This window comes from Chaetodon auriga, chromosome 13 (assembly GCF_051107435.1).
Source record: "Chaetodon auriga isolate fChaAug3 chromosome 13, fChaAug3.hap1, whole genome shotgun sequence".
NCBI lineage: Eukaryota > Metazoa > Chordata > Actinopteri > Chaetodontiformes > Chaetodontidae > Chaetodon > Chaetodon auriga.
Window position 1 is genome coordinate 5,233,522 of NC_135086.1, and position 26,124 is coordinate 5,259,645.

Sequence of the window (26,124 nt, forward strand, 5' to 3'; positions counted from 1 at the left end):
AGCTGAGACAGAGAGCAGTTTGTTTAGGATTTTATCAGCCTGTTGCTCTTTGTTCTGTATATCTATAAGAATAACAGAAAGCTGGGTTTGAGATTACATCTGATTAATGACAAATAATAATTAATGGATCAGCATGACTGGATACCATGAAGTGCACACAGAGGCATGTGCTGAGTTGTTCATAAAGGCACTCGGCCACATTCGCTCTAAGATGGCACACTGGGCATATATACTCTTTCTCCGCAATGTCATGCTTCACTTTGACACACTCGTTCACGTTGTAACCTTGACAGCCCGGTACATCTGCTGTGGTCACTGAGCGGCTCCACTGCAACTTTTGGAGAATAAATGGCATCGACAAGGGCATGGAGGAAGTTTTGGTGGATGGAGAGGAGGGGTATGCATTCACTGCCTCTTCCCTGAGCTGATGATGCTTTGATCCACTAAGTGCATTTAGCCATGACGATACAACCCAATAACTGCAAAAATCATGCAAGCACATAAAATCCATCAAAAAAGCAAACTGTTTCAGGTGCTTCATTTCAGAAACAGATGGAGAAAGGGCTGAGATGCAGTCTGAACAGGTGAGTTTCCAGCATGTGACAGACTATCTGCAGCATCTCTGCTGTCCCGTCGTCAGCGGGGAGCTTAGAGCAGCATAGACCTCTTAATTTAGGATTATCAAATGTTCAATCCCATATAGATTTCATTATGAATCAGACAAGTCTATCCATAGAGTACAGAAAGAGGACACATAGTCTAGTGCACAATGACAGCAATTAAGAAGTGTGTAACACACACAGCACAGAATCTACGCTCTACAACAAACAGAGTCTGAACCAACTTCTCGTGTACTACAGTTTCACGCTGCAGCTTGGCCCTCATTATCTTGCTGTCAGTTCAGCCCTCTCCAGCTCTCTCCCTGTACTGGCCGAAGGGGTACATTAAGTAAACGCTGTAGAAATGCAGCAAAGTCAAATATTAATGAGCTGGATGACATTAGCTTTCATAACATGATCCTGGAGACTCATTATTCAACTCTCAAATGTTGCAGGGGGGTTTCCAAAATGCCAGCTAAACAGCCGTCTGTCAGATCGGCTATTTCTACAGCTGACCATCTTTTAAATCTGTGAGTTTGTCCGAATGCCATAATTCCTGAACTTGTGAATTAACCCTGAATATCACAAAGTGTCAACTCTTAGGTCAGTTTCAATGCTGAGAGAGAGAGAGCGAGAGAGAGAGAGAGAGAGAGAGAGAGAGAGCGAGCGAGCGCCTGCAGCAGGTGATGCATGCAGCAGTGTTTAGCATGTTGTTGCTAGCGATGTTGCCACTGTGTCCATGGAGGCTTTAAATTCAGTAATGTTGCTGTCAGAGGCATCGGTGCATGCACCATGAGGTTGTTTACACCATAAATATGTTTTGTTCCTGCTTTTAAAAAAGCAGGAAGTTTCACTAAAAGATGAACAGTGTCATTAAACTACCACTCAATTATTAATTAATTATGCATTTTACGAGTGGACTAAACATTCAGTTGGACTGAGATTTTAAATATAACTGAACTTTCTAAATGAGCTTGTGTTTATCTTAAATCTCCTCGCCACTTGATTCTATTATCTACTTAAAGGCCTCTTTAGCCTCTGATCAGACGGAAGTTTAACTCCAGCATTTGACATGTGACAAATGATGCCTGCAGCCCAGACTGGATGGGATGGACCAATTCAGAGAGCGAATGGGATAAAATTGCTGCTTTTCTTGAAAGCTGACAGACGTCACTGCAGATTGACAGGAATCAATCAAGACAGTGCTGCCAGGGTGGGATTACACGGAAAATAATGGATGTGTACGTTTTGATGGACGTCACGCGCTGGTGTGTGTTGTCTTAAATTTTCTGCCAAAATATCGATAAGAGACGTCAGGACAGTGATCTGCGCAGTCATCAGTCTACATATTGGAGATTTTGTTGAGTATAATTGGATCTAAGCTGCGTAACTTTTATTTTGTATTTTAGCTGCATCCAATCACATGTGCACACAGTCCTGACGGTACACAATTGAATAGTAGAACCCAACCGTGTACCCAATTTAACCTGCTTATTACGGCACAGATAACCACAATAATGATTAGAGCGAATCTTCTCGACAAGTCAGATCCATCTCTAATAAAAACAAAACAGTTTAGTTTCAACAAATACGAGAAAGCTGCCCACTGTGCAGGGCCACACTGAAGCTGTACGCTCGCCTCCTTCTGTCACTTCTTTCCTCCTCCCTTTGCCACTTCAGTGAGCATCCTTTATTCTGACAAATTGTATTTTCAGTGTCGACTAATTAAAGCAGTGCAGCTGTCATTTCGAGCAGAATAAACTTCTCGTATTTGTCGACAAGCTGTTTCTTTATCGTCATTTGCTGCTCCTGTCTTTGTCTTTTCTTTTTTTTTTGCCGTCTTAAACAGTGACAGTCAGAGCTCAGCTGTCACACAGAGGCACAATGACTGGATGTGTTGCTCCACATCACGTATGCAACTCGACAAGAAACAGCAAAAGACTGACCAGTCTGGATGCTGCTGACAGGTCGGTTTTGGTCAGATAAAAGAGCTCTAGACTCTACACCATGGCCTACTTTAATTAAATTAGAAGGCAGCTTTCTCTTCACTTCTTTCCACCCTTTTTATTCACAGCTGAATGAAATGACCACATTTGATTTTACTTGATAATATTTCTCAATGAAAGCATACCACCCTTAGCACAGCAGCAACTGAGAACCACTATGATCACACAATTAGCAAAATGACATTGTGACAATGGGATATGAACACGCGCCCAAAGAACATTTAAATACAAGCTGTCATCTTATCAGTCGCCAGGGAATACTGCATCCAGAGAAAGCTACACCTTTTTTTTTATTTTTGCTTCCTTCCTTCCTTTAGTTTCCTTTCATGTAAAGCATCACAGACCAGGCAGGCTGGCAAACACGATGTGACAGCATCCTGGATTTTGCAGTTTAAGTTTTGTCAAACATTTACCTACTGCTGCCAACCTAGCTTTAAAACGGACACTGAAAAGGGCACAGGCTGTCACTCACTTCTGAGCACTTTATCGCCAAAAGCAACACTTTTTTCAACATATCATTAAAAAGAAAAAAATGAAAGCAGCACCTGCTAGATGCAAGACAACATGAACACATTTTTCCTGGTAATATACCAGCACACAGGCTGCAAATATACTCTTTTTAGATCTTACTTAGTAACACACAAGCTACAGAGTGTCCTTTAATGTGTACATGTAGAGAAAATGATGATGTCTGTTGTGCTTGTGTGTGGATGGCGACGCCTGTGTGTGAAAAAGATGGTGAAGAACTCTTAAATCTGCCGCAGGGAACTGACGAAGTTCTGCAGAACTTGTTGCTCACTTGACCTCCGGATTATAAAATAGGCCCAACCCAAATTCAGGGACAGTATTAATCAAAGTTAAGAGATAAGTAGACAAATTTATGTCTGCGGTGCCTGGCGGGCCTCGCACCGGCCTCAACTGCCTCAAACTCCACCCTCTGGGATGTGGAGTGGAAGTTTTCAGCCCAAAACGCATGAGACAGAGGACGAAGCAGAAACCGACTTCACAGTTAGACAGTATATTAATTGATAAGCCACGTTTAACTTACCGAGTCAAAAGTACTGAAGTTGTATGCTGCCACAAATGCTGCTGTTTGCGGGAGTTTGTACATGATCACATTTAAACCTGAGTTAACACTGAGTACATTACAAGCACATCAGCACATCACTATTACGGTCTGTTAGGTCTTACTCTGAACGAAGCATTTTCCGATGAGGACGTGGTCTGTGCCGTAGTTATTTAAGTTTTAAGAGCGGTCTTTGGACATATATAATGTGTCTCAGTTGGAGTTTTTACTGCAGTTTGTGACACACGGCCTCTTGCCTGTTTACAGTCAGCTCTGTGAAATGCATCGCCAACAGTTTGCAAGCCTGGGGTAGAGATACATGCACAAAAGAAAAGCCCACAACTCTCTTTTGAAGGAGAAACACACCTACGTTTAAACTTATGAAAGACATGGACATCAGCAGGTTTTTGGATATGCTCAAATATCAGCACGTCGACCTTTTCAAGGAGGTGGTTGAACGAATGAAAGAGGGAGGCTGTGTTTGTTAATGGCAGTATGCACGACTGAACAGAACAGAAATGTGATTTTATAAGAGTAAAGTTAAACAAAATAGAAGATAAAAATACTCCAAAAGACAAAAGACAAAAACAGTCCTAAATGCTACAAAAAAGGAGAGTTTAAGCAGTTTTTGGGAGTTTTTTCCAGATATGCGTTGCATAAAAGCTGAATGCTGCTTCTCCGTGTTTAGTTTTGACTCAGATGACAGGAAGCTGACCCATCACTGACCTTCTGAGAGGTCTGCCCCGTTCGTAACAGAGCAGCAGATCTGAAACAGGCTTCAGTGCTTCACAAACCAGCAGCAGCGTTTTAGTGTTTGAAAATCAATTCTTGGACAACCAAATGTAAACAGTGTCAGAATCTGAGATCTGAGAACTCACCTGGTCTTAGTGAGGACTCTGGCAGCAGCAGTCTGAGTCAGCTGTAGCTGCCTTATTGATTTCTGACAGAGATCTGTAAAAACAGCATCACAGTAGCTGATCCTACTGAAGATAAAACACACAGACACGTTTTTCTTAATACTGCTGAGACATTAGTTCAGAAATTCTTTAAGAAACTGTATGCTGACTTATGTCTTGATGTGGATGGTAAAATTTAGGTTCATAACTATGGCAGGATGTTTTATCTTGTTTGATGTGTTTGATGATAGCGATTTAATGGTTCTTCTTTGGGTGGAGGAACATCCAATCATTACTCAGTGCTTGTATGGGATCATAGTCACCTGGTGATATCTTTATTTAAATCTATGTGTCATCTGCATAATCATGTTATGTTATGTTATATACTATAGGGCCAAGTGAGTGTAATCAGACTTCAGTGCAGTATATACAGTAAATCACAGCCCATCCTGAGTTCACTACTTCAGGTACTGAAGTAGGCTTTCTTCACACTTTGTCTTGTCATAATAGGAAACGCACACATATGACTAGCAGGTATGTCTCAAGCCAACTGGATTCAGTATTTTACTAATGGATCTGTATTGGCTAAAATAAACCCGATCAATTTCCGACCCATTTTTTCTTTATTCAGCGTTACTGTGCTCATCCACGGCAGCCTGCCGGTGATGCACCGTGCAATCATTTACCACAGCTGGGCTCTACACCGCGAGCATGTCGCTCTATATGCGAGGGGAAAACTTGGAGTGTGCAAATGTGAAAAAAGTATTTGGTCACGCCATTGAGCGACTCTATTCTGACAAGCAGGCTGGAAAAATACAGGGATTCGCTAAGCTCCGACAGTGACGAATCTGTTACCTCTCCTCTGTCTTTCTTATTTGCATGGAGCAGTGTGCACAACACTCAGCTAGGAGCTTCTCACTTTCAGCCCTGAGCACTGAGAGATGCTTTCACCTGCTAAAATCAGTTAAAAGGTGACGGTTTTTGCTCTTGAACAATGCAGCAAGCAATGTACAAACACGAACTGTTCACCAAGTGGGAGCAGAAATACGACTGACTATATACATTTTCCCTTTGAGTCCACCTACAGTCTTTGAAGCCCCCAGAACCTTCCTAAGGAAATCGGGAATGTGCAGTAAATCCAAACTACGCAACAGATCTGATCATGGAAAACATCTTGCTTTGCTCTGTCTGACTGCCTACCTTGTTAAAGACAGTCATACTAGCAATATGCTTTGATGCAGGATTTAATAGGCGTGTGGCTCGTAGAGGTGGGGTGTGATTAGCGAGTTCAGACGGCGCTGTGGGCACACGGGCTAAGACGGATGCTGCTCTTGGGGAGAGTGATTTTATTTTAGGCTCGGCACTTGTGCGATGTTTGTCTTTGTTCTTCCTGCTGATATTATCTGTTGTTTGGAAACTCACCACTTGATTTCTGCGTCCCGTCTTTGAAAATGCAGTCATGAAAAAAGGCTTCGGCTGTGAATGAAATTAGAGTCACTGCCTGAAGGTAATTTGGGATCCACTGAACAATACCTTGCGTGCTCTGTGAATTGTCCCACTTCATTGTAAATCCATATCACATCTGAAAAGAGAACTCATGCTCAGTTTTTAATAGATCTTAATGCCTCTTGTGTCTGGATGCAGATATGGTGGTGGATCCATGCGTGGACTATGCTACTCAGCCACACTTCAGAAATCTGAAGTTAAACAAGAATAACGTGTTGTAAAAGAGGAAATGATACATTTAAGATTAAAGTGCCCTCTCTGCCCTTCTCTCACTCAAGCCTTCGCACTGGCTTTCAGAAGAATGCCTTGTTAAAACAACTTTTTTTATGTCCTGGATATATCTCACTGTGATTATTACAGCACTTGAGCTTTCCATCCTTTCTGCAAAGGTCAAGGTTCAGGTGGATGGTGTATTAAGCCTATATGGAAAGATAATAGCTTGAACCTGAGAGGCCACTGGAGTGGGTGCCAAGTAACTCACTACAACTAAAGGAACATGAAGCAGGAACACATGGAGGTTGTTTCTGTGATATCATACTGGTTTGAGGCATAGTGCAGAAATTTTAGCGTTTTTTTTTTTTTTTTACTTACAGCATCATGAAAAAATGATTTATTGTCACTGACACCAAAGCCACAGGACAGCAGACAGTGTTAACGTATAGTGAAGTCATAAGGGTCAGACTCAAAGTTACAGCGAGGCTTCAAACTGTGCTCCAGCTGTGCTCCAGCACCTTAACTCATTAAATGATTCAATGTTAGAGTAAGATGTTGGTTATCAGAGGTTACAGTCAAGCTACTGATATGATTTGGGCTTTTTAGTAAAACAACATTTCATATATGTTTTTCTCTCACTGCTCGACTCACTATTTGTTTCTTAGAGAGATTGCCAAGGGGCTATTATTCAAGCTCTGGCTTTAACAGTGCCAAACACTGCTAAAGAGCCCATAAGCAAGGGCGTAAAGGTCTGGAAAGAGAAGCCACTTTCTGTGTCTCCATGTTAATTTATTACACAAAAGCAGCCAGTAGTTTTTTTTTCAAAGAAGTCATAGATAAATAATCATGCATACAAAACACCCAGTGACTAATTTTACCAGATCTTTGAATATTCCAGACTGAGTACACTTTAACATGAGGGGTCAGGCACAATTTTCTCATTAATGTGCATGATAGAGCTTTGGCTGTGCGAGGTTTCAGGGAACAGTCAAAACACAAAGTGACCTCCTTTTCTTGGACAGATCGCTTCAGCCCAAAAGCATCACTGCAGTTCTTTCAATGTGTGACCCTTATGCAACATTGCTTTTATATTCCCAAGCTTTAAACACTAATGTACTGATGTTGGAAGCTAATGTGAACAGATAAAGTATATTGCTAAAGCTTTAGTTTAGCTATTCTTTGTCAGTGCCAGGTGTAAGTGCAGTGATATCAGAATGTGATCAGATCAGTCTGACCACATCTGGAGCTAATCTGGCTCACATTGTGTTCAGATCTGAGGCAGATGTAAACACCTTGCTGTTAACAAGGCACATAATCTAGTCACAAAGGAACCTCCACATCAGGACAAACTGACACAATTCTTTTAATATTTTATATAAAGAAAGAAATAATTTGATGTATTACATTTGCCGAATATACGAGAGGGGACAAATGATTAAGAATTTTTCATAGGCAGCATTTCACAAAGTTCATAGAGTTTCCCCAAACTCAACAGCTCACAAAACGCTTTGATTTTTCAAGGGAGTCTGGAGCTGATCTGTCACCACCTCAAACTGCAGGTTTTGCTCTGGAGGACAAAGATTTGATCTCAAAGAGAAGCCATTAAAAATACCAGGTGTAAACGCAAAGGCTCGATCGGATTGTTTATTATCTGGATAACGTACCCAGATTCAGATCACATTTTGATGCCAGGTGATTTCTAAGATGAATTAATGTATTATCTTTAGACCTCTTTGTTCAGGGCTTAGCTCCTCTAGCACATGTGTGTAACTTCTGGACTTCCCGACACTACATATTGTTCTCATAATACTTTACTGAATACACTCTGAACTGAACCATTTATCCATTTAATCTTAAATCTCAGGAAAATAATGTAACCTTTAAAATATATATGGGTGATTTTTAGCACTATACACCACGTCTGTCACAGTTCATATGGAGATCATGAAATTATAAGGGAGTTACAACTGATTGAGAGAACACACACACACACACACACACACACACACACACACACACACACACACACAAAAGTATTTTGCATTCAGAGTCAGGAGCAGGTGGTTACATATCTGTGGTCTTACAGACACTGATGGGTTATCAGAATGGCGGGAAATTAATAAAACAAAAATGAAAGCAGCACAGTAAGATAAGAATAAGGATTCCAACTGTCGTTATTGACCTGGAAGGTAATTGCAAATGTGTTATCAGTCCATCAAAAAGCACGCTGGAGAATGTCTGGGACACAATCCTTAGACAGAGAAACTGAGTCATTTCATCTCAGAGCTGATTAGTAATCAGTCTGTTTGCTCGCAGCAACACAGAGGCATAAGAATCGCAGCTGTTTGGTCATTTGTGTTTACATGCAGCAACAAAAAGTTACCAGATTGAGGCAGCGTGACCAATGCAATATTTCAGCCTGTGGGTTACTGTACATAACTCCACTATGGACCAAAGACTGATGATATGATGCTGTGTTTGAGGAGTGTATATGAAGTCAAAGCAGGGAGACGGTGAACTGGGTTAGGGGTAACTCTAACGGTAATGTTTAAACGTCATATGAACATTGCAAGGTCCAATACACAAAACCAGAGCGGCAGCGCAGAGGCCGATTTTAGCAGCAAGCCGACAGTAGCATTGAGCTACCACGTTTGATGGCTTCGCTGACGTGTCACTCAGAATATCCAAGCACCCATTTCAATGGTTTGCCACCTCCAGCCCCCCCCCCCGCCCCCGACCCCTAAGGCCATCCTCGTCTGGGGCACCCATCATGTCTTCTGCCCATGTAGAGGAGAACGCTCGCCCATGCAATGGTTAAAGCATGACGAAATGACTAGACCGGCTGTGCCGCTTGTCTGAACCGGGGAGTATTTTCGGGTTACACGCCAAAAGGTGACGTCACGAGTTGTGATGCATCGCCCACATGACTCCAGGTCTTGGCCAATGACTTGCCAGTACTTCATCTTGTCTTAGTGTTAGGAGGGTATAATATTTCAATCCCATTTTGCTTTGGTGGTCAACTGTTGGGAGCAGCATAAAGGTAAATACTTGCTGAATAATAAGAAACATTAACACAGATGAGGCCTGAATGTTTCTGTGGTCAAATGTTGTGATTCTCTTAACGCAAGGCAATTCTGCGTGTCGACTCTATGTGTGTATATTCAGTGTGACATCTTGGATGCCAAAAAAAAAAAAAACAATAATAACAATCAGAGCAGATAACAAATTGAAACTTTTCCAGTGAATCGCCCTGATCGAATGAGCGTCGTGATAATAATTTTCTGACATGTCTTATTAGCACAATGGACTCATTATCAGATAAATTCAAAAGCAAGACCACCTTAGTTGAAGCTATTACAGAGTGAAAACTTAAACTAATTGGGTGCTATCATGGAATCCTCTCAGTTAAGAAATTAATTGTGAAATCACTTGCTTAAATTACTTTACAGGCAGTTAGGTGAGCTCACTGTTTAACTGTTTGTGTGCTGCAGAGTGGCAGATTTATATCGAACGATCGTCTCGTCTTGAATGGATTTCAGCTCATGATGCAGCTGAAAAACTGAAGCATTTTCATTTGTATGGAATAAGGAAAGCCAGTTTACTGTTAGCTTTGTCTATTTCATTATCATGTGAATCAGCATTGGATAGTTCTCTATTAGCGTTTATCGACAGCACCGTCAAACAAGCATTGTCTTCGCGTTTATTGGCTGCACTGAAGGGGAAACTGTCCGCTAGCATGGCTTATTAGCAAACACGCACCAATTAACTAACTAGTTAGCCCTCTGAGCTAATGCTAGGTGGCAGACGGACAATGCAAGGGGCCGTCAGCTTGTGACTGTAATTTGGGTTGAGATCTCCACCAGGCCAGCTGATTGGAGATGACAGGTTTACAGCCCGCTTTTGGGGCAAATGGGTCTGGCAGGATGGCTGCTTGCAGCCTGACGTGCTGCAACAAAAGGCTGCTCGGCATGTGTATCCGTGGATATATTCAACCATCCCTTTCCACTCTGCTACAACAAATTTTCTCAAATGCATCAAGGTTGTTTGGGGCTGAGAGACTGTTTTGAAATCTTAGAAAGTGCTCTGCTACAGAGGGAAGTGCTAATAGGCCACAGTCGCTAGCAGGAGATGCTTAACCCAAACAAAAGGATGACACTTCCTTTTCAAGGTTATCATCTCAAAAGATGTCCGTGGCAAGCAAATGCACTTAATTGGTCCTCTGCTGAAACATAACATGCTATGGCGAGTTGAACTACAGGAGGCAGAAAAGCCAAGCGCATGCTTAAATACTTAAATATGTGTAATTTTTCTGCCAAAACTGATAACCTCTGCTGCGTAAAGTGCATTTACAAGTACTGCCACTATTATGACATGCACACAAAGATTATGCTCATCTGCACTGGCTATGCTGCACTTTTTTGACTGAAATCTGAAAAGAGTTGTCTAAAACATGAAGTGTCAGCATTACAAATGTCTGATTGTTTCATATGATCAAAATCGCATGGATAAAATAGAGGGTTTCATTCATGATGGACGCTTCTCATCCAGATGGTCGCTTTGTGAGCACAATCCTGTGGCGGCACATTAGTGTCTGACACTGGTAATGCTCCCCTTACATGTACAGTCATGTGCAGCGTTTTAACTGAGCACAAAGGGGAGTTTTTTTGACAGCTGCTGTTCCATAATCAACAAAATAACGATCAGGAACAGGCTTCACGCAGCCAACGCGATCTTTTTTTGTGTTTGATGCTGCATATTTTATGATGCAGTTGTGCGTTTTGAAGACAGCAAATGCAACGTTCACTGTAGGGGCTGACATTTATGACAGTGTGAAAGCTGTAAACAAAACAAAAATATTTACGTTTCTATTCAACAGGCAAGACATCACTAGTAATGTGACATTAAAATGTATTCAGTTAGACATGATGAGGTTTGCTTTTGGGTTTTTCTGTAAACCTATTTCTGCATTACATCACTGATTAAGCTTCATGCTGTCGTGCCTTCATTGTGTGTCCAAAGATACTGCATGCCATGGTTGTCCTTGGAAACACCATGAATGGATGCTGGGAATGAGAAACTGGACATTCAATCTGAACTGTGAGTGCAGACATTATTTTGTCAGCTATATATGAAAAAAACATTCTCAAAAGATACTCATTATCTTAATAATAATACAGTTGAAGTGAAGAAACTCACTGTGTGTGTACTATGACATCGTGATATCAGTGAGCTCTTCCAGCAAACATCAGTCGACTCTCTGCTCCCACAGCAGGATTTATTTCATTGTTTATGTTCTGTGAATCATGATAGTGAACATCTACGGTTAAAAAAAACAAAGCAACACTAAATTACACAGAACAGAAAAATCATTGTTGTTCCAATGTGCTTTTTAAAAACTGTTAAACTATCAGCTGTCAAAGACAAAAACGCCCGCTATAAGAAACAGCTGCAATTATGTGTTTTGTTGCTGAAGCAACTGCTGCAAATTCTGTTGAGAAGAAACAAATCAACTAGAACGTCCGAGCCTCAATGTACCGGTACCATTACAGCACAACATAACAATGGATGCTACCATATTTAACAGTGTCGAAGCTTTCACACTGCTTTTTCCTTTTCTATAGTCATTAGACATTTAAAAGAAGTCCCTGCAGGAAGATCAGTAACTGTCTCAGGACAATAGCAGCCAAAGGTGTCACAGTCTCTATATGTATAAAGCAACAGCTTGGTGGTGATTTAATTAGCTTAGCACAAAGGCTGGAAATGGGGAACCAGCTAGCATGGCTCTGTCCGTTAGCACCTTTAAAAGCTCAATGATCAAAATCTTGTATCTCCTTTGTTCCATGCATACAAAAACCAGTGTGTAAAAATGTCTTGCTGGAGCTTTAATGGGGATTATGTTCCAGACTATTTCCTGGCCACTGCATGGACTTCCAGGGAATGAGCAGAGGACTTTAAGCTTCATGTGCTACATACAAACATACATGTATTCATGGACTTCTAGGACAAGGACATATCTTTCAAATGGCAAGAAAAAAATGCACAAATGCCATTATATTGACTCGGTGCATCGCCGGGGTCAGCAGCAAGAAGCACACTGTGTTATAAACAAAATATCAAGAAAAACATAATCCAGCAAGAAGATTCAGCAAACAATAATCAACACACAGGAAATGATGCCAGCCTCCACTGCACCACAGTCCAAGGTGAACACACACGCAAATGCTTCCAACAAGGCCCGCGTTAATATCCGAGCAGCTTTTCAGTTTTTCTTTTTAGAGGTCCAGTGAGGTGAGCGGATCCATGGGTGGACAGAGGCTACGTGGTCATGTGACGCATGAGCTCTGGTTGATACTCACGCTGCTGTCTGCCACCTTTTAACAAAGCCAGCGGGATACATACGAAGAGATGTTTTTTTTTTTTTTTACACAGTTTTACAAGTCAGCACATTAAGTTTTTCACTGCTCTCTAGGTGTTGCTAGTTTTGCTGAAATATAACATCACCAGGAGGTGAAAAAAGACTACATGCACCGAGCTGACAGTTTAATGAGTAATTTGTTTTGACACCACATCCATCACTTCACAGTAACCAAACTGATTTGAATGAAATGTGAAATTAGCTGCAGGTATGGAACACTTTGATTTGTTGCCTTTACCACCGGCTAAATATCAAATCTTTGCAAATTCTCTAAGTTTATTGAATAAATGAATGCCCCTGTCTGTGCACCACTGATTTCAGTCACTTTGGGTGATTACGTTTCAATCCAAAACTCTTTCGTGCTTTTAAAGGAAAGGGACATCTGCGGTGCTAAGAAAGTCACAGAAATACTTCAAGGCATTGCAGGAGATCATAAGTGGTCAAAAAGTGGTCAATAATCTCTGGAGAGACAAAAAGAAAGATAACAACTGTAGCATGGCATGGCTGCATTTCCTATGTGTCTGTGTTTTCCAGGCTACAGGAGACAAATCTTGTTTCCTACACGCTGTATGAGGTGAGATGTAATGCAGTGATGGTTAAGATTGCAGGTGTTATGATTTGAAAGTGTTGATGCCATCAGACTCCATTAAGATCCAGCTGTATGATGCACAAAGCTGGCTGCGTGGAGCAGTTGTGGCTCCAGCCCATTTAAACCACAGAGGCAGAACTAGGACCATTTGTTCCATACGAAGGGCCGGTTAGAACACACATTTTACCATTGGCCAGGCAAAATTTTGGGAGAAAGCATAGACTGAAAGAATAAGAAGGCATAAACTAACAACGCTGCAAGGTGATAGTAACATACACCCAGGCAATATTAATGAACATAACAATTCAATCCTACATTCACAAGTCAGTGCATGCATCAAACATGACTTACACACCTCGCTCATCTTATATGCTTAGCATTGAAAAATAGACTCCAGAAACAACACAAGCCACTTCCAGACACTCTACATGGTCTGCTAACAATCCCAAATCACAGATAGTGACAAGCTGGGCCCTGAGCTGTAGGGAGACACATTCACAAGCTCAGCAGTCAGGAAAACAACGCACCTCAGTGTACACTTAAACTTAGCATGTAATTAGCACATGAAGCCATTTAGCTGTTAAGCTAAAGCGACACAAAGAGGATTATTTTACTCACAGTTATGATGAAGGTCATTCTGCGGTTCTTCATGGAGGCCTGTAGCTTCATATCCATGTTTGAATAGTTCATTTCCTCCTGGAGATGTAGCTGCAATTCAGTCTTTTCCTCACCGGAAGTCCGTATGTCCATCGTCCATTGCTGCTCGCTGTTGCCCATTAACCGTCAGTTAGCTAGCTGATACACCTGTTGCTAGCTTAACTTTAATGCTTGTTTCATCTCCAGCTTGCTGTTTTGTATGGCTGGCTTCACTTCATGTTTCTTTCACGGTTTCCTCAGCTCACTCCCTGTTTCGCAGTGGGATGGCAGCGGACACATTTCGTTGGTAATAAATTAATTACCGCAGCTAGCTTCACCTGGAGCCCCACTGGCCTTCAGTGAAGTAAGCATGGTTGCGTTCACCGACGACTGTTATACCCTCTTTTACCACTACGCCAGGGGGGCGCTGTTTAACCAAAATATCAGGCTTTTTATTTTATTTTATTTTTTAATTAGTACAGCTTTTCTTTGTTTCTTATAAATTAAAAAATCCAACACTTCTCCCATTGAAATAAAATAAACATTCATAAGTTCAAACTTTGCCTGAAGTCTATATTTTGAGATACAGAGGGGGTGATGTAGTTTTTTTTTATAGGAGCACAAAAACAACAATAGCCTAAGGTTATGTCTGGCAGAAAGGTTTAATTTGCTTGTGGACGTGAATATGTAGCAAAAACGTTACACCAAAAATATCAGAGCAGGCCAGTTTTAGTTTACAGTGTAAGAGATTGGTGAGAATTCACTGGGACCTTCTGATATCTTCTGAAAATTAGATAATCATCATCATAATAATAAACTTTACTGGTATTTACAACAAAGAAATCACGTGCACCCAAAAAATTATAAACTTGTGCAAAAATGATAACAGCATAAAGTCAACATGGTGGGTGAGGACAGCAGGTGGAGCATCTGTTGATGACTTGAAATTAACATTTGGGTCATGCTGTCTCTGTGAAATGACAGTAGCCACATGGCTATAGAGCAGTGTTTGTGACCAAAGGGAGCAGCTCAAGCCTCTGGGGATTTTGCAAAAGAGCAAGTTCAGTTTCTCTTTCACATGGCACCAGAGATGCTTAAATTAACAGCAGAGAAAACAGCGTCTATCTTCAGGGATCTGCATTTACTACATGCAAGTTGATACCTGAGTATGAATGTGCTCACCTCATAAATCTCAATGTTATGCAATCTTTCCAATGAACTGTGAGCACATTAAGGACATTTACGGAGGTATTACACACAAAATAAAGGTCAGTCCTAACTTGGCAACAATGCATAAACTATTTCTTTACTCACTCTTATGTAATTGCTCTGTAATATACTTTAGAGTTAGCAAGATGCAAACACATTACATTGAACAGAACAATGGGAAATTATTACATATTCTATGCAAAAAGTGAGTTTTTGGCACATCCATCCATGCATACAAACTGCCCTGTTTGCCTTTGCCTTCGCAACAAAGGCAAAAGGGAGCAAAGTAATTTGACTAACTGTAATGAGAGCACTGGAGGAAAACTTTAATGTCTGGCTCACGGAAAAGAGCCTTTTACAGCTGAAGACTTTGCCACTAAAGATTCTGCAAGTCACCGCCGTGCATGGTCAGGTGAACATTGCGACACTGATATATTCCTTTGCAGAAGTTTAGTCAATGCATTCACTACCGTCAGTCACCGTCGAGCTTCATCTCGAGCTCAGTCCTTTGTGACAAATTAATAGTTTTGATCCTGTAGTGGTTTGTAAACTACTGAGTGTCCCCAAAGTATTTTTACATTTAAAACATTAAAGTTTAGCTGAATCGCTCCTTCTCGTGGTGTGATCTGTGGTTTGGAGTAAAAACCAGAACAAAGCTGCTTACTTTTTTAATTTTGGAATTCTGAGACAAACAAATACTGTCGTCCTGGGGGAAGTGAATCTAATTACCCATGGTTATCTCCAGATCGTCTCATCACAGTTATGTATCATTCATGGGGCAAATATTGCATGGAGACCTCATAAAAGTGACGCCTAGCTGTGCTATATTTGCAGACTACACTGGAGTGTTTTATTTTTAGCCCACATTTTGATACGTACTTATGTTCTGTCTGTTTAAATATGTAAACACATGCGATATAACAGCATTAACACGTGTTTTTGAATGACATTGTGATTGCAGGTGACTGGCTGGCTGGAATAGCACCCCACATTCTCCTTCCGAGGACATCCCATTCCTGGACGGTGCTTTGGTCTCGCTTCTCCCCAGCATGGAGCCCACCAAGGTCCAGTCAGAAGGTGGCCTCAATGTGACCCTTACCATCCGCCTCCTAATGCACGGGAAAGTAAGCAGACGCAGATCATCATGCATAAGAAGGAAGGGGTTTGTTTCTTTATTGAAGGGGGTCCTTTAGTTATTTCTAACCTTTCAAGCGACTGGTTGGACTTTAATTGAGCTTCCATTGTACAAGTCTCTGACACAGCCCCCATCTCCCGGACCTGCAGTATTATCCACTTTGCAGTACAGTACCCTTAATATTTAAAGCACTCGGAGCAAATGATTCTGAACAGAGAGTCTATATTGGGAGCTGGGGGCATGGAGCTTGAAAGACGTTCATAAGACAGGCAGAGTCTAATGAAAATATCTACCCTGTCTGTGTAGGCTGATCTCAGCTGCGCTCAAAACTTAAAATGATGATACAACAGCATCTCTGCTTTCTGCAACAACAGTCCAGGAAATTGGTTTTACTGACAGATCCATATTCACATTAGAGACTATAAAAAAACCCCACCAGCTGTAAATCTGTTGCATCCTAAACTGCCATCCGTGTTTCTTCTGAAAGATGAAATATGAGACACAGATGGCTTCATCTCCTCGGCGCAATGCCCTCCTGCCCTTGTCTCACCATGACAGCGGGTTCTGCGACGTCCGCCTGGGAATTAAACGTGTTAAGAATGAAGGTGCTGAACTCTGGCTTTTAGCTCTGCTGGTCCCACTACAGTTTGCACCCTCTTAAGCACTCATACATAGAACAGACTCAGTGGTTAGACTTATAGCTCCACTCTTCTTCCTCTCTCTTGTTGCATCTCAGTGGCAGGGCTGCAGCTGTCTTTTGTTTTCCAACGCCACTGCGAAGGCTTCTGTAGTAGCTTGACATCAGACCGAGTCTCTGGAATGAAGATTGTTGATTAGCCCTTACAAGCAGAAACTCCACTCCCAGACTTTCAGAGTGACAGGCTTCTGCAGACTCTGCTCAGCGTCTCTTGTCAGTCCTTGGTGTTTTCAGGTTTCCCAGGACACGGTGTAGAAGTGTATAACATCTGCTTTTTTCCAGGCACTTATGTGCGGCGTGTTCTCCCTCCCCGTCGACTCAGAAGTGGTCAGAGTTGGTGTGTGCGTGTTGGTCTGCATGTGTAAGATCATTCACGCTTGATTAATGCGGCCTTTGCTCTCCTGTCCATACTGCAGGAAGGTGCCAAGCTGTGGTCCACAATTTCATGATAACTAATAGCTGCAGGCAACTGGCTTCACTTTTTTTTTTTTTTTTTAAGTTTGTAGACTTTGTTAAAGGGCAATATCTATGAGTAAAATACATGAAGTTTATGCAACAGTAACTCTGTTTTAATGCTTATAAGTCTCTAAAGGTGTGCTCGGACCAAACGGTTCTGGGACTCCCTGAGAGGAACTGCCCGCTGGGGAGCTCCACCAAGAACTACATGCCTCTAATGGCTGTTTTCTGCTTGTATTAACACGGCCAATGGGTACGCTGAAGTGACGTAAGCCGGCTGGTAGTTGGTGTGGTTTGTCACCTCTGCACAACTTACAATGCACTTCAGTGTTGGTCCAGTTGCTCGTGTTTTGTTCCATTTTTTAAGGCTATGAGCTGTTGTTTACATCTTTAAAGTTTTAAACAGGTTTTTAAAAATAGCTCTTGACGGTGCAGCATCGCCTCATGTGTTCAACCAGTCAATGAACAGTTAAATTGACCCTCACCATTCTAAGAACTACAATGGATCCCTTGTAGTGCAGACACAATAAAAAAGGGCATAAAGTCCTCGAACTGTTCTTATAAGTATAAAGAAGTTCCTTTGTTCTGAAAATGGCTTAAGACCCACACTGCACATCCCCACTGAGCTGGCTGTGTTGTTTGGCTGGGAGCCACAAGGACTACAGCCAAAATCTTCCCCTTGTTTTGTGTGCCAAGTAGTCAGAAGCCCCAAAACTCACCTGCTGCATGGCCGCTTATTCAGGAGCTCCAGACACCAGTGACCAGGTGACAGTTTGAATAACCCTGCAGCCAGCCAGGCCCACTCAGAGCCTGCCAGAAGATGTTTGACTGCAACGGGGGACTTTGGCAACATGAGTCCGGTCTGGCTCCATTGCCCACAGCAAAAGAAAGGGTCTTTCCCTCAAATTGAGCAGCCACAGGCAGGGTGAGGTGTCAGCATGGTCTATCAGGTGCTGCTACGCCGCCAGCTCAGAGTGCCTCACCAGGAAACTTTTTCCTCTAGAGTTTCGGTAGCGGTGCCGTCCTCCAGGACATCTGAGAGACTTTGTGGTGGACACCTGTGCCACTGAGGTTTAGTGGACTGGAATTTGCGAGAGCAGAAATGGTTCACAGGAATGTGTTGATCCTTGTTTTCTCAGGTTTAGCTGACTTTCTCAAAGTGTTTAAAGCATTACGTTAGCCGTAAAATGTGATTGGATTTACTGTGTTGGTCTGATGGTCAGATGCAAGTGATGACTCATTGTTTAAGAGCTGGCAGCACAGTATTTCCACTGCGTGACTTCACAGTACAGTGCTTGATAAATATAAAGGTATTCTTGGGGACGAGCCTGACAGTACACAGCTGCTGGCCTGAAGCTTCAACGTCACAATGGACGTAACCCTCGCAGTCATAGAGGAGAGGTCAGAAAGTGTTGACGCTCTGAGCCGGCACTGGCCTTCTGCCCTCTCCTCACTGCGCCACACAAATCTCATGAAGAGTGATTACATGCGTATGGAAAGAGTGACCCTCAACGCTGCCATGCAGCTGTGTAACCTCTGCATGCCCCTGTTTGCACGCTGTCAGGGAGGAAGAACAACAAGCAGTTTTAGTACTGTACATTTTCCAACAAGATTCTTTAATGAGTCGTGCAAAACATCCATGTTTTTTCTCTTTTTTTGTCTTTTACTGCAGGAGGTTGGGAGCATAATTGGAAAGGTATGTTATTTTCATCGGATCAGACATGCTCGTACTCTTTGAAAACACTTATATGAAACCATGTTTCAAATTCATTTTAGGATTTTCATTATAGTGTTTCTCTCTTTTTTTACAGAAAGGGGAAACAGTAAAAAAGATGCGAGAAGAGGTGGGTTTCAATCTCAAAAAAACTTGAATTAAATAATGAAATAATAAAGATGTGGACACTTTTAACATTAAAAATCTCTTGAAATGACAAGCTTGTGTTACATTTTATGGTGCCATCAGTTAGTGATGGATAGATTAAGGTCTCAAATCAACCGTATTGCCTCCATTGACATTATGTATATGTTGCTTTTCCAGAGCGGAGCGCGAATCAATATTTCTGAGGGCAACTGTCCCGAGAGGATTGTCACCATCACTGGACCAACAGACACCATCTTCAAGGCTTTTGCTATGATTGCCTACAAATTCGAGGAGGTAAAGATAAGATTGTGTGATGTGAGGACGTGCACTGCTCACTGGGCACATGTCGTGATGAAGTCCAGGGGCAGTTCAGGTCATTTTGCCCCGCTTTATGAAAACACAGCTCAGTTTTTAAGGATGTAACTTTAGATTAGTTTTAAAACTAATCTTTCCGAATGAACAGTTGCTGTATCTCAATTTGAATCAGCTGACACAAAGATCTGTCTGCATCATAACAAACATCACCACAACTTAGTTTGCACTATGTTTTCATTTTACACATGCAGAATCAATCTCCAGTTGTTGTAGGGAATAAAAATTGATCACAAACATTTCACATATGTATAATAGATGTGTATGAGGCACACAATCCTTCATTGTGGTAGATATTTGTAACCCGTGGCTGGAATAGGTGAATTTAAATCATCCCCTCTCAGCTATATTTTCCTCTGATCCTGTCTTTGATGTCACTCATCTAATTGATATGCCCAAGCACTGTGACTGGAACTTGTAAGAGGACACCCGCTGCTGTCGCTGAGGACAAAGAGCAGTCCTCTTTCACCAAGCAGAAAAAGATATGAAGGAATGATTGAAACATACGCATTTTTGCAGACATCTGTACCGACTTTTAAGTTTGCAAACTGATTTCTAAGCGTAGATGTCTGGAAATTGACATCATAGACTTATTTCAAATCATATTGAGAAGATATTACTGCTGCAAAATGAAATGCATCTTGTTGTTTTCCAGGACATAATCAATTCCATGAGCAACAGCCCAGCAACCAGCAAGCCCCCGGTCACCTTAAGGCTTGTAGTGCCAGCCAGCCAGTGTGGCTCCCTCATAGGAAAAGGAGGCTCCAAAATCAAAGAAATGAGAGAGGTATGATATAAGACGGTTAGATCAGGCCCTTTCCCATTCCAACAGGATTGATATGAAAACTCATTTATTATTAAATGAAATTGTTATATTTTCCCACTTTTCTTTAACGTTTGTTTCCATTTGATTGTGCAGAAATTAGAAATTTTATAGTATAGTAACTTTCAGCACACATTTGCATTGCCAGTTTAAGGAGCACAGGCAGAGCAAAGCCAGGTCTTTCCAATCATCTCTTCGGGGCAGCACACTGGAACTTTTACAGACTTGTTCACCCAATCAGGACAGACTCACCAACAGCACCGCTGTAGGGTATGCCTGTAACACCTGTCTTAAGCAAAAGTGGGCAGCACATGTCACAGCTGAGGGTAAGAGTGGCAGCTCCACATCAAAGAAGAGGCCAAGCTAAACATCTCATTTCTCCTGCTGTCCTTTCAAATGTGGATGCAGGAGTAGACAGCACAAAGGCCGTTATACAGCCTGCACCAGGTGGGGTTGCTTGATAGAGGGTGATTGGCAGAACGAGTGAATTCAAATTTTAGCGTGCTGCCCTACAGAAGTGAATGCACGTAGAACCCTTCAGAGCTCTGCACAGCCTGCGCGATTTACAACTGAATCTTGTTTATGTTGTCAAGTCCCTCAAAGTCCCTTACTCTACTCCAGTCCACAGGGGCCCAGGTTCAGGTGGCAGGGGACATGCTGCCCAACTCCACAGAGCGCGCAGTGACAATCTCTGGGACCCCAGAAGCCATCATCCAGTGTGTCAAACAAATCTGTGTGGTCATGCTGGAGGTAAAGTATGTTCAGATGTAGCAAAAATGCTTTAAAGTGCTAATCTTAGTAAGAATGAAGTTAAATATGAGGCTATGGGAGCTGTGTCGGACACTCATGCACCGTGTCTCCATAGAGACTTGTAGTCACTGTTTGTGGTGGTAAAACACATTTTCTCTTAGGAATCAGGAATTCAGTTGTTAAATGGGACTCTGTGTTTTCAATTTGTTTCACATACAGAAAAAAATGCCAACGTGAGATACAATTTAAGCTATGTCTGGGTCAGAAACACCTGCCTATTGTTGTCCATAAATGTCAAATTGATAAGCAAACTGCTTGTGTAATAGAGGGCAATTCGTGTATAGCTACAGTATGTTCTTTCCATTTTGAGGTTTTTGGACTTGGATAGGTATTAAAAAGTAACTCAGGGGTTATTTATGGTCTAAATACTTTAAGAATAATGAGTAATATCATCTCATTACAGCTTACAGGAGGTAGTTTGTAATTACCACTGGACCACTTTTGCATATCCAGCTGAATATTCAGGCAAAGCCAACCCTGTTACATTAAGAAGACCACTGCTGCTTCTTGATATTGTATTTGAAGTACATACCTAAGTGAATACTCGTCCCTGTACAGCACAGCAGCTGCAGAGGAAATCTGATTAAGCCCTCTCCACTGTCTTGAGCAGCCTTGTCGCTGCGACACAGCATGAATCAATAACTCTGTGTCATTATAGTAAGTTTGCACACCGGACCTGCCCTGCTTTCTCATTGAAGCCACCTCCCTGCTGTCTTAGAAGAGAAGCTGGCAACCATGGAGGAATAAAAAGAGAGCTGGCAATGCATCTAATCTGTGATCATCAGGCTTCACACATGCCGGGTCTTTGTATTTTTATAACCTCCGTGAATAGATACTACTTCCATCTCCAAGCTCCATGGCTCCTTTTTGTTTTCATGAACAATATATAACAGTAATGTTCAAAGTACCAGCTAATTAAAGTATTTCTCACAGTAAGAACGGCAAGTTATTAAGAGGTTTCCGCTGTGACCCTGATGTGACTTCATGCTATAGAGCGTCTTGATAAATGGGACTAACAAGTGAATGAAAATATGCTTTTTCTATATTTACTCTATGTAATATTCAATAATCATGATTTTTACAATAAATCCCCTGCTCCACAAACGTTAAATTACACACAGTACTTCACCAGATTGGAATACACAGGAGTATTGCAGTATTTCAAAGAAATAGGTCAACATTTTGGGGAGTATGATAAGCTTTCTTGACCACAGTTAAAAGATCACCACAGTTCTCAAACCCTTTTATTATATATGAAGCCACAGCCAGCAGCTGGTGATGCTAGCTTAGCATACAGACTGGAAACTGCTGTGCTGCCCAAAGGTAAGAAAATCTGCCTACCAGCACCGATAAAGTCCATTAATTAACACTAAACCACAAACTTGAGCTGAGCTAACATATTTGTCGTACAGATGTTTTCAAACTTCAAATCTAACTCTCAGCAAGAAAGCAAATAAGCATATTTGCCAAAATGTTCAACTATTCATTTAAATGATGAATGGTTTGCTATATTTCAAATAAAGTAGGAACATGCTGACTCTGCCTCTCTCCTTCCTCCTTCCTTTTCTCTTAGTCTCCACCAAAAGGTGCCACCATCCCTTATCGCCCAAAGCCCGCCTCCACCCCGGTCATTTTTTCTGGTGGCCAGGTAAGAGCTGAGCTAGCTGTAGCACGTTAGCTTGTGCCTGGAGCCAACCTGAGACTCTTACTGCAGCATCAGCCTCTGTCTGTTACTGCAAAGAAAACCATTTTGCAAATGAGGCCGTCCTCATTAGAATAATCACAGCAGCAGTTGTTCATTCAAACACTGAAATGACCCGTGTTTCCAGTTTCCTGACAAGCGACCTCTTGTAGGCCTCAGTGTGGTGTGACATTATTAAACCACCACAAAAGGAAAAGGACGGCCAGCCTTTGGTTTGATGTCAGGACAAAACATGTGATGTGCACAGGAAAGCGAGGGAGGGAGGGAGGGTGAGATACGTCGCTCCATAATTGATTGATTCAACAACAATGACATTAGTGTCAGCAAGACTGCATGGCAAATAGTCTGCTAATGTCCGTCAAGCTTATTTAGATAATTTAGGAGAAGATCTGGGCTAAGGGCTGTTGGATGCATTTAAAAATTTAGCAAACAAAGGAGATAGATTATAGAAACACAGCACATAACTACTTGTAATGACTCCAATTTGGGGGATTTTGTCTGGGAATTGGAGCCAGCGGACGTTAAATGGAACACAGAGCTGAAGCCTTTAGACAACATAATACATGAGCCCGTTCTGCTCATTTCTGAGGAGTGAACCCACTCTCTAAGGAGTGCACGGAAACACACAAACACGGTAAAATATCCAACACCAAACACTGTTGTGAAGATCATATTGTTCAGTTTTGTTGGACCAGTGTCAAATGTGTTGATGTTCCTGTTATTGTGTCCACTCCAGTCATTGGGAACTTAAATAGGATGCATGTCTACAAAATCTGCTTTGCTTTACTATGAATGTGCACAAATCTAGTCTACAGATTCTTTAAACAGCCGGTGGCAAAGTGAGTTTATGTCCATTATGAAATATTTGCACCTGCTCTCAGATGATAAAGTGTCCACAGGGAAGTCATCAATTCTGTTTTTGAGTGTAGTGCACTACTTCATATAGGACATTATGTTGTAACTGATTAATTTTGCATTGATTTATCATATTTAATCTAGACATGCATGCACAGGGTCTCACTGTACTTCACACAGTATACACTGTTCATGTTACTGCTTTGAATGCATGGAGTTTGATTAAGAAGGTCATTCACTGTAAATCACTGTTTTTAAAAGTAATCACAGTTATTTGAGCTCAAAGTGTGAAGAGCTTAGACTGAACATGATGATTTGTGTTTTGCACGATCTTCTCCCCTCTTAATGTAAATAAGATGCTAAAATCTCTAAAATATGTTTCTCATCTTTGCAGGCCTACACAATTCAGGGACAATACGCCATACCGCACCCAGATGTGAGTTCTTGGTCTCTTTGTGATTTCATCAAGAATTATACCTGCTCTTAATTACACATAATCAAACGTAGTAGCAGACTTTTGATTGGACACTGCAGCTCTTTGAAGTTGTTTTTAGGCCACGACTTCCAAAACCTTCTTCCTTGCGGTTTAAAAGTGGACACAAGCTCAAGCTCCGTACAGAATCTGACCAGATATGGTTGATAAAAAAACAGTAACTGCTCTGATACTGATACAGGTAAAGACAGGAATGGCAGTTTTGATGTGGACACCCTTTTAATTCAAGTGGACCATATAGTCTCCATTAATAATCTGCCTTCATCTGTCCTTGTCGTGAGAGCATCTGAAGAGCTACCTTGTGTCAGATCCACTAATTCAAAGTTGGGCAGTGATTGATGCCACTGGAGGTGTTGGTTGACGGTACAATCACTCAAGTACAGGCTTGACACTCTCTTCCACCCTCATTAAAACTCCTCTTAAAAGGAGAGGAAGGCTTGAAAGCATCCGTCTTCCCCCGTTCCTGATGGAAATGATACACAGCAGGGGATGGACATCCTGGAACCATGTCGGGGGGGAGAGCGGCTGCTCTGATAGGCATGTTAAACCAAAGGTTCGCCGGTTGTGAGTCATAAGGGCCGACTAGAAGGACCAAATGTGAATGAACTTTTTGTAGTATTCGGTCAGTGTGCTCATGAGTGGAGTTGCTAGCCTCTGCATTCTGGAAAAAATTACTTCGGAGTATGTGAAAATTTCAAGGAAATAGGCAGAAAAGGAAATAGTTTCAAATTAGCTCACAATGTACACCCCATGACAGGCAATCATCCTCTCTCAGTATCTTTTTCTCTTACTTTTTTGTCCTCCACCACCCCGTGTCATGGCCTCCTTCTCCTCACCGTTTCTTCACTCTGGTTTTGGTTGACTTCATTTCTTGGTGTGACCTGTGTAACAGTAACCTCTTAGTTCTACTTTCCCTCCTAACCCTTCAGCAGTTGACCAAGCTCCACCAGTTGGCTATGCAGCAAACCCCCTTTACCCCTCTCGGACAGACCACCCCTGCTTTCCCTGGTACGTACCCACGAGGCCCTTTAGATAATTCCTTTTCTTTGCATCCAGAGAAACATTTTTCTCTTTCCCTACCTTCCACCTTATCTCTCTTTCGGCACAGCATGACTTGGCCCCTGTGGTTTCTCTCCTCCTTTGATTTTTTCATGTATATATTTTTCTCTTGGCTCTGTCGGATATTATGCCAGTGCAAGGCAAAAGGAAATATGACACTGGCCTTCACTTTAAAATTATGTATTCAAAATGGCATTATCACTTGGGAACAGGATACATCCTTCCTCTAACAGATTTTTAAGTTGTTTTACTTTCAATTAAAGATGAAAAGCTTCAGTGAAATAGTGTGGCCACTTTGTACTAAAATCAGCAGCTGAATCTCCCTCCACAGCTGAATTGAACTCTTTCACATGGACCTTGGTACATGGCAAAAGACCAGCTGAAGATCTCATGAATAAGCACAGCGAAGGTCTTTTTGTCACCATTTAAAAGGATGTTGCAATCACCGTTACACATGGAGTGATTTATTTAATCAACACTGGTTCTTCCTCATTTAGATGCATTAAAGCTGACTTTTCTCACCTGACTTAATAAGGACAAACAGTGAAAACTACAATAAAAGGTTCCATTGAGAAATAAAGGAATTGTTTGATATTTTGGGAAATAGTGACTTTCTTGACAAGCGGTAAATGAGAAGCTTGATAACCCTCTTACACAGTTAGTTAGAAAAAGACTGGAAACAGCAGATAACAGTTGTCCTGCTTAGCTGCAAAATCTTAGCAGATC

The 26,124-nt window shown here is 41.7% G+C and overlaps 1 protein-coding gene across 8 annotated transcripts in view; it reads left to right on the forward strand.

Annotated features, from left to right (window-relative positions):
* pcbp3 (poly(rC) binding protein 3) overlaps positions 1–26,124 on the forward strand; it is a 59,665-nt gene that overhangs the window by 26,920 nt on the left and 6,621 nt on the right. For 5 of the 8 annotated variants that reach the window (XR_013077934.1, XM_076746351.1, XM_076746347.1 and 2 more), the window contains 9 exons: positions 16,097–16,259; positions 19,096–19,119; positions 19,235–19,267; positions 19,462–19,578; positions 20,312–20,443; positions 21,101–21,229; positions 22,863–22,937; positions 24,241–24,282; positions 25,269–25,347. Coding sequence is in view for 7 of the 8 variants with exons in the window: in XM_076746351.1 (XP_076602466.1) it covers positions 16,185–16,259; positions 19,096–19,119; positions 19,235–19,267; positions 19,462–19,578; positions 20,312–20,443; positions 21,101–21,229; positions 22,863–22,937; positions 24,241–24,282; positions 25,269–25,347 (706 nt within the window). In the remaining variant the exon portion in view is untranslated. The remainder of the gene's footprint in view (positions 1–16,096; positions 16,260–19,095; positions 19,120–19,234; positions 19,268–19,461; positions 19,579–20,311; positions 20,444–21,100; positions 21,230–22,862; positions 22,938–24,240; positions 24,283–25,268; positions 25,348–26,124) is intronic. The other 3 variants (XM_076746353.1, XM_076746349.1, XM_076746350.1) reach the window with 1 other exon arrangement.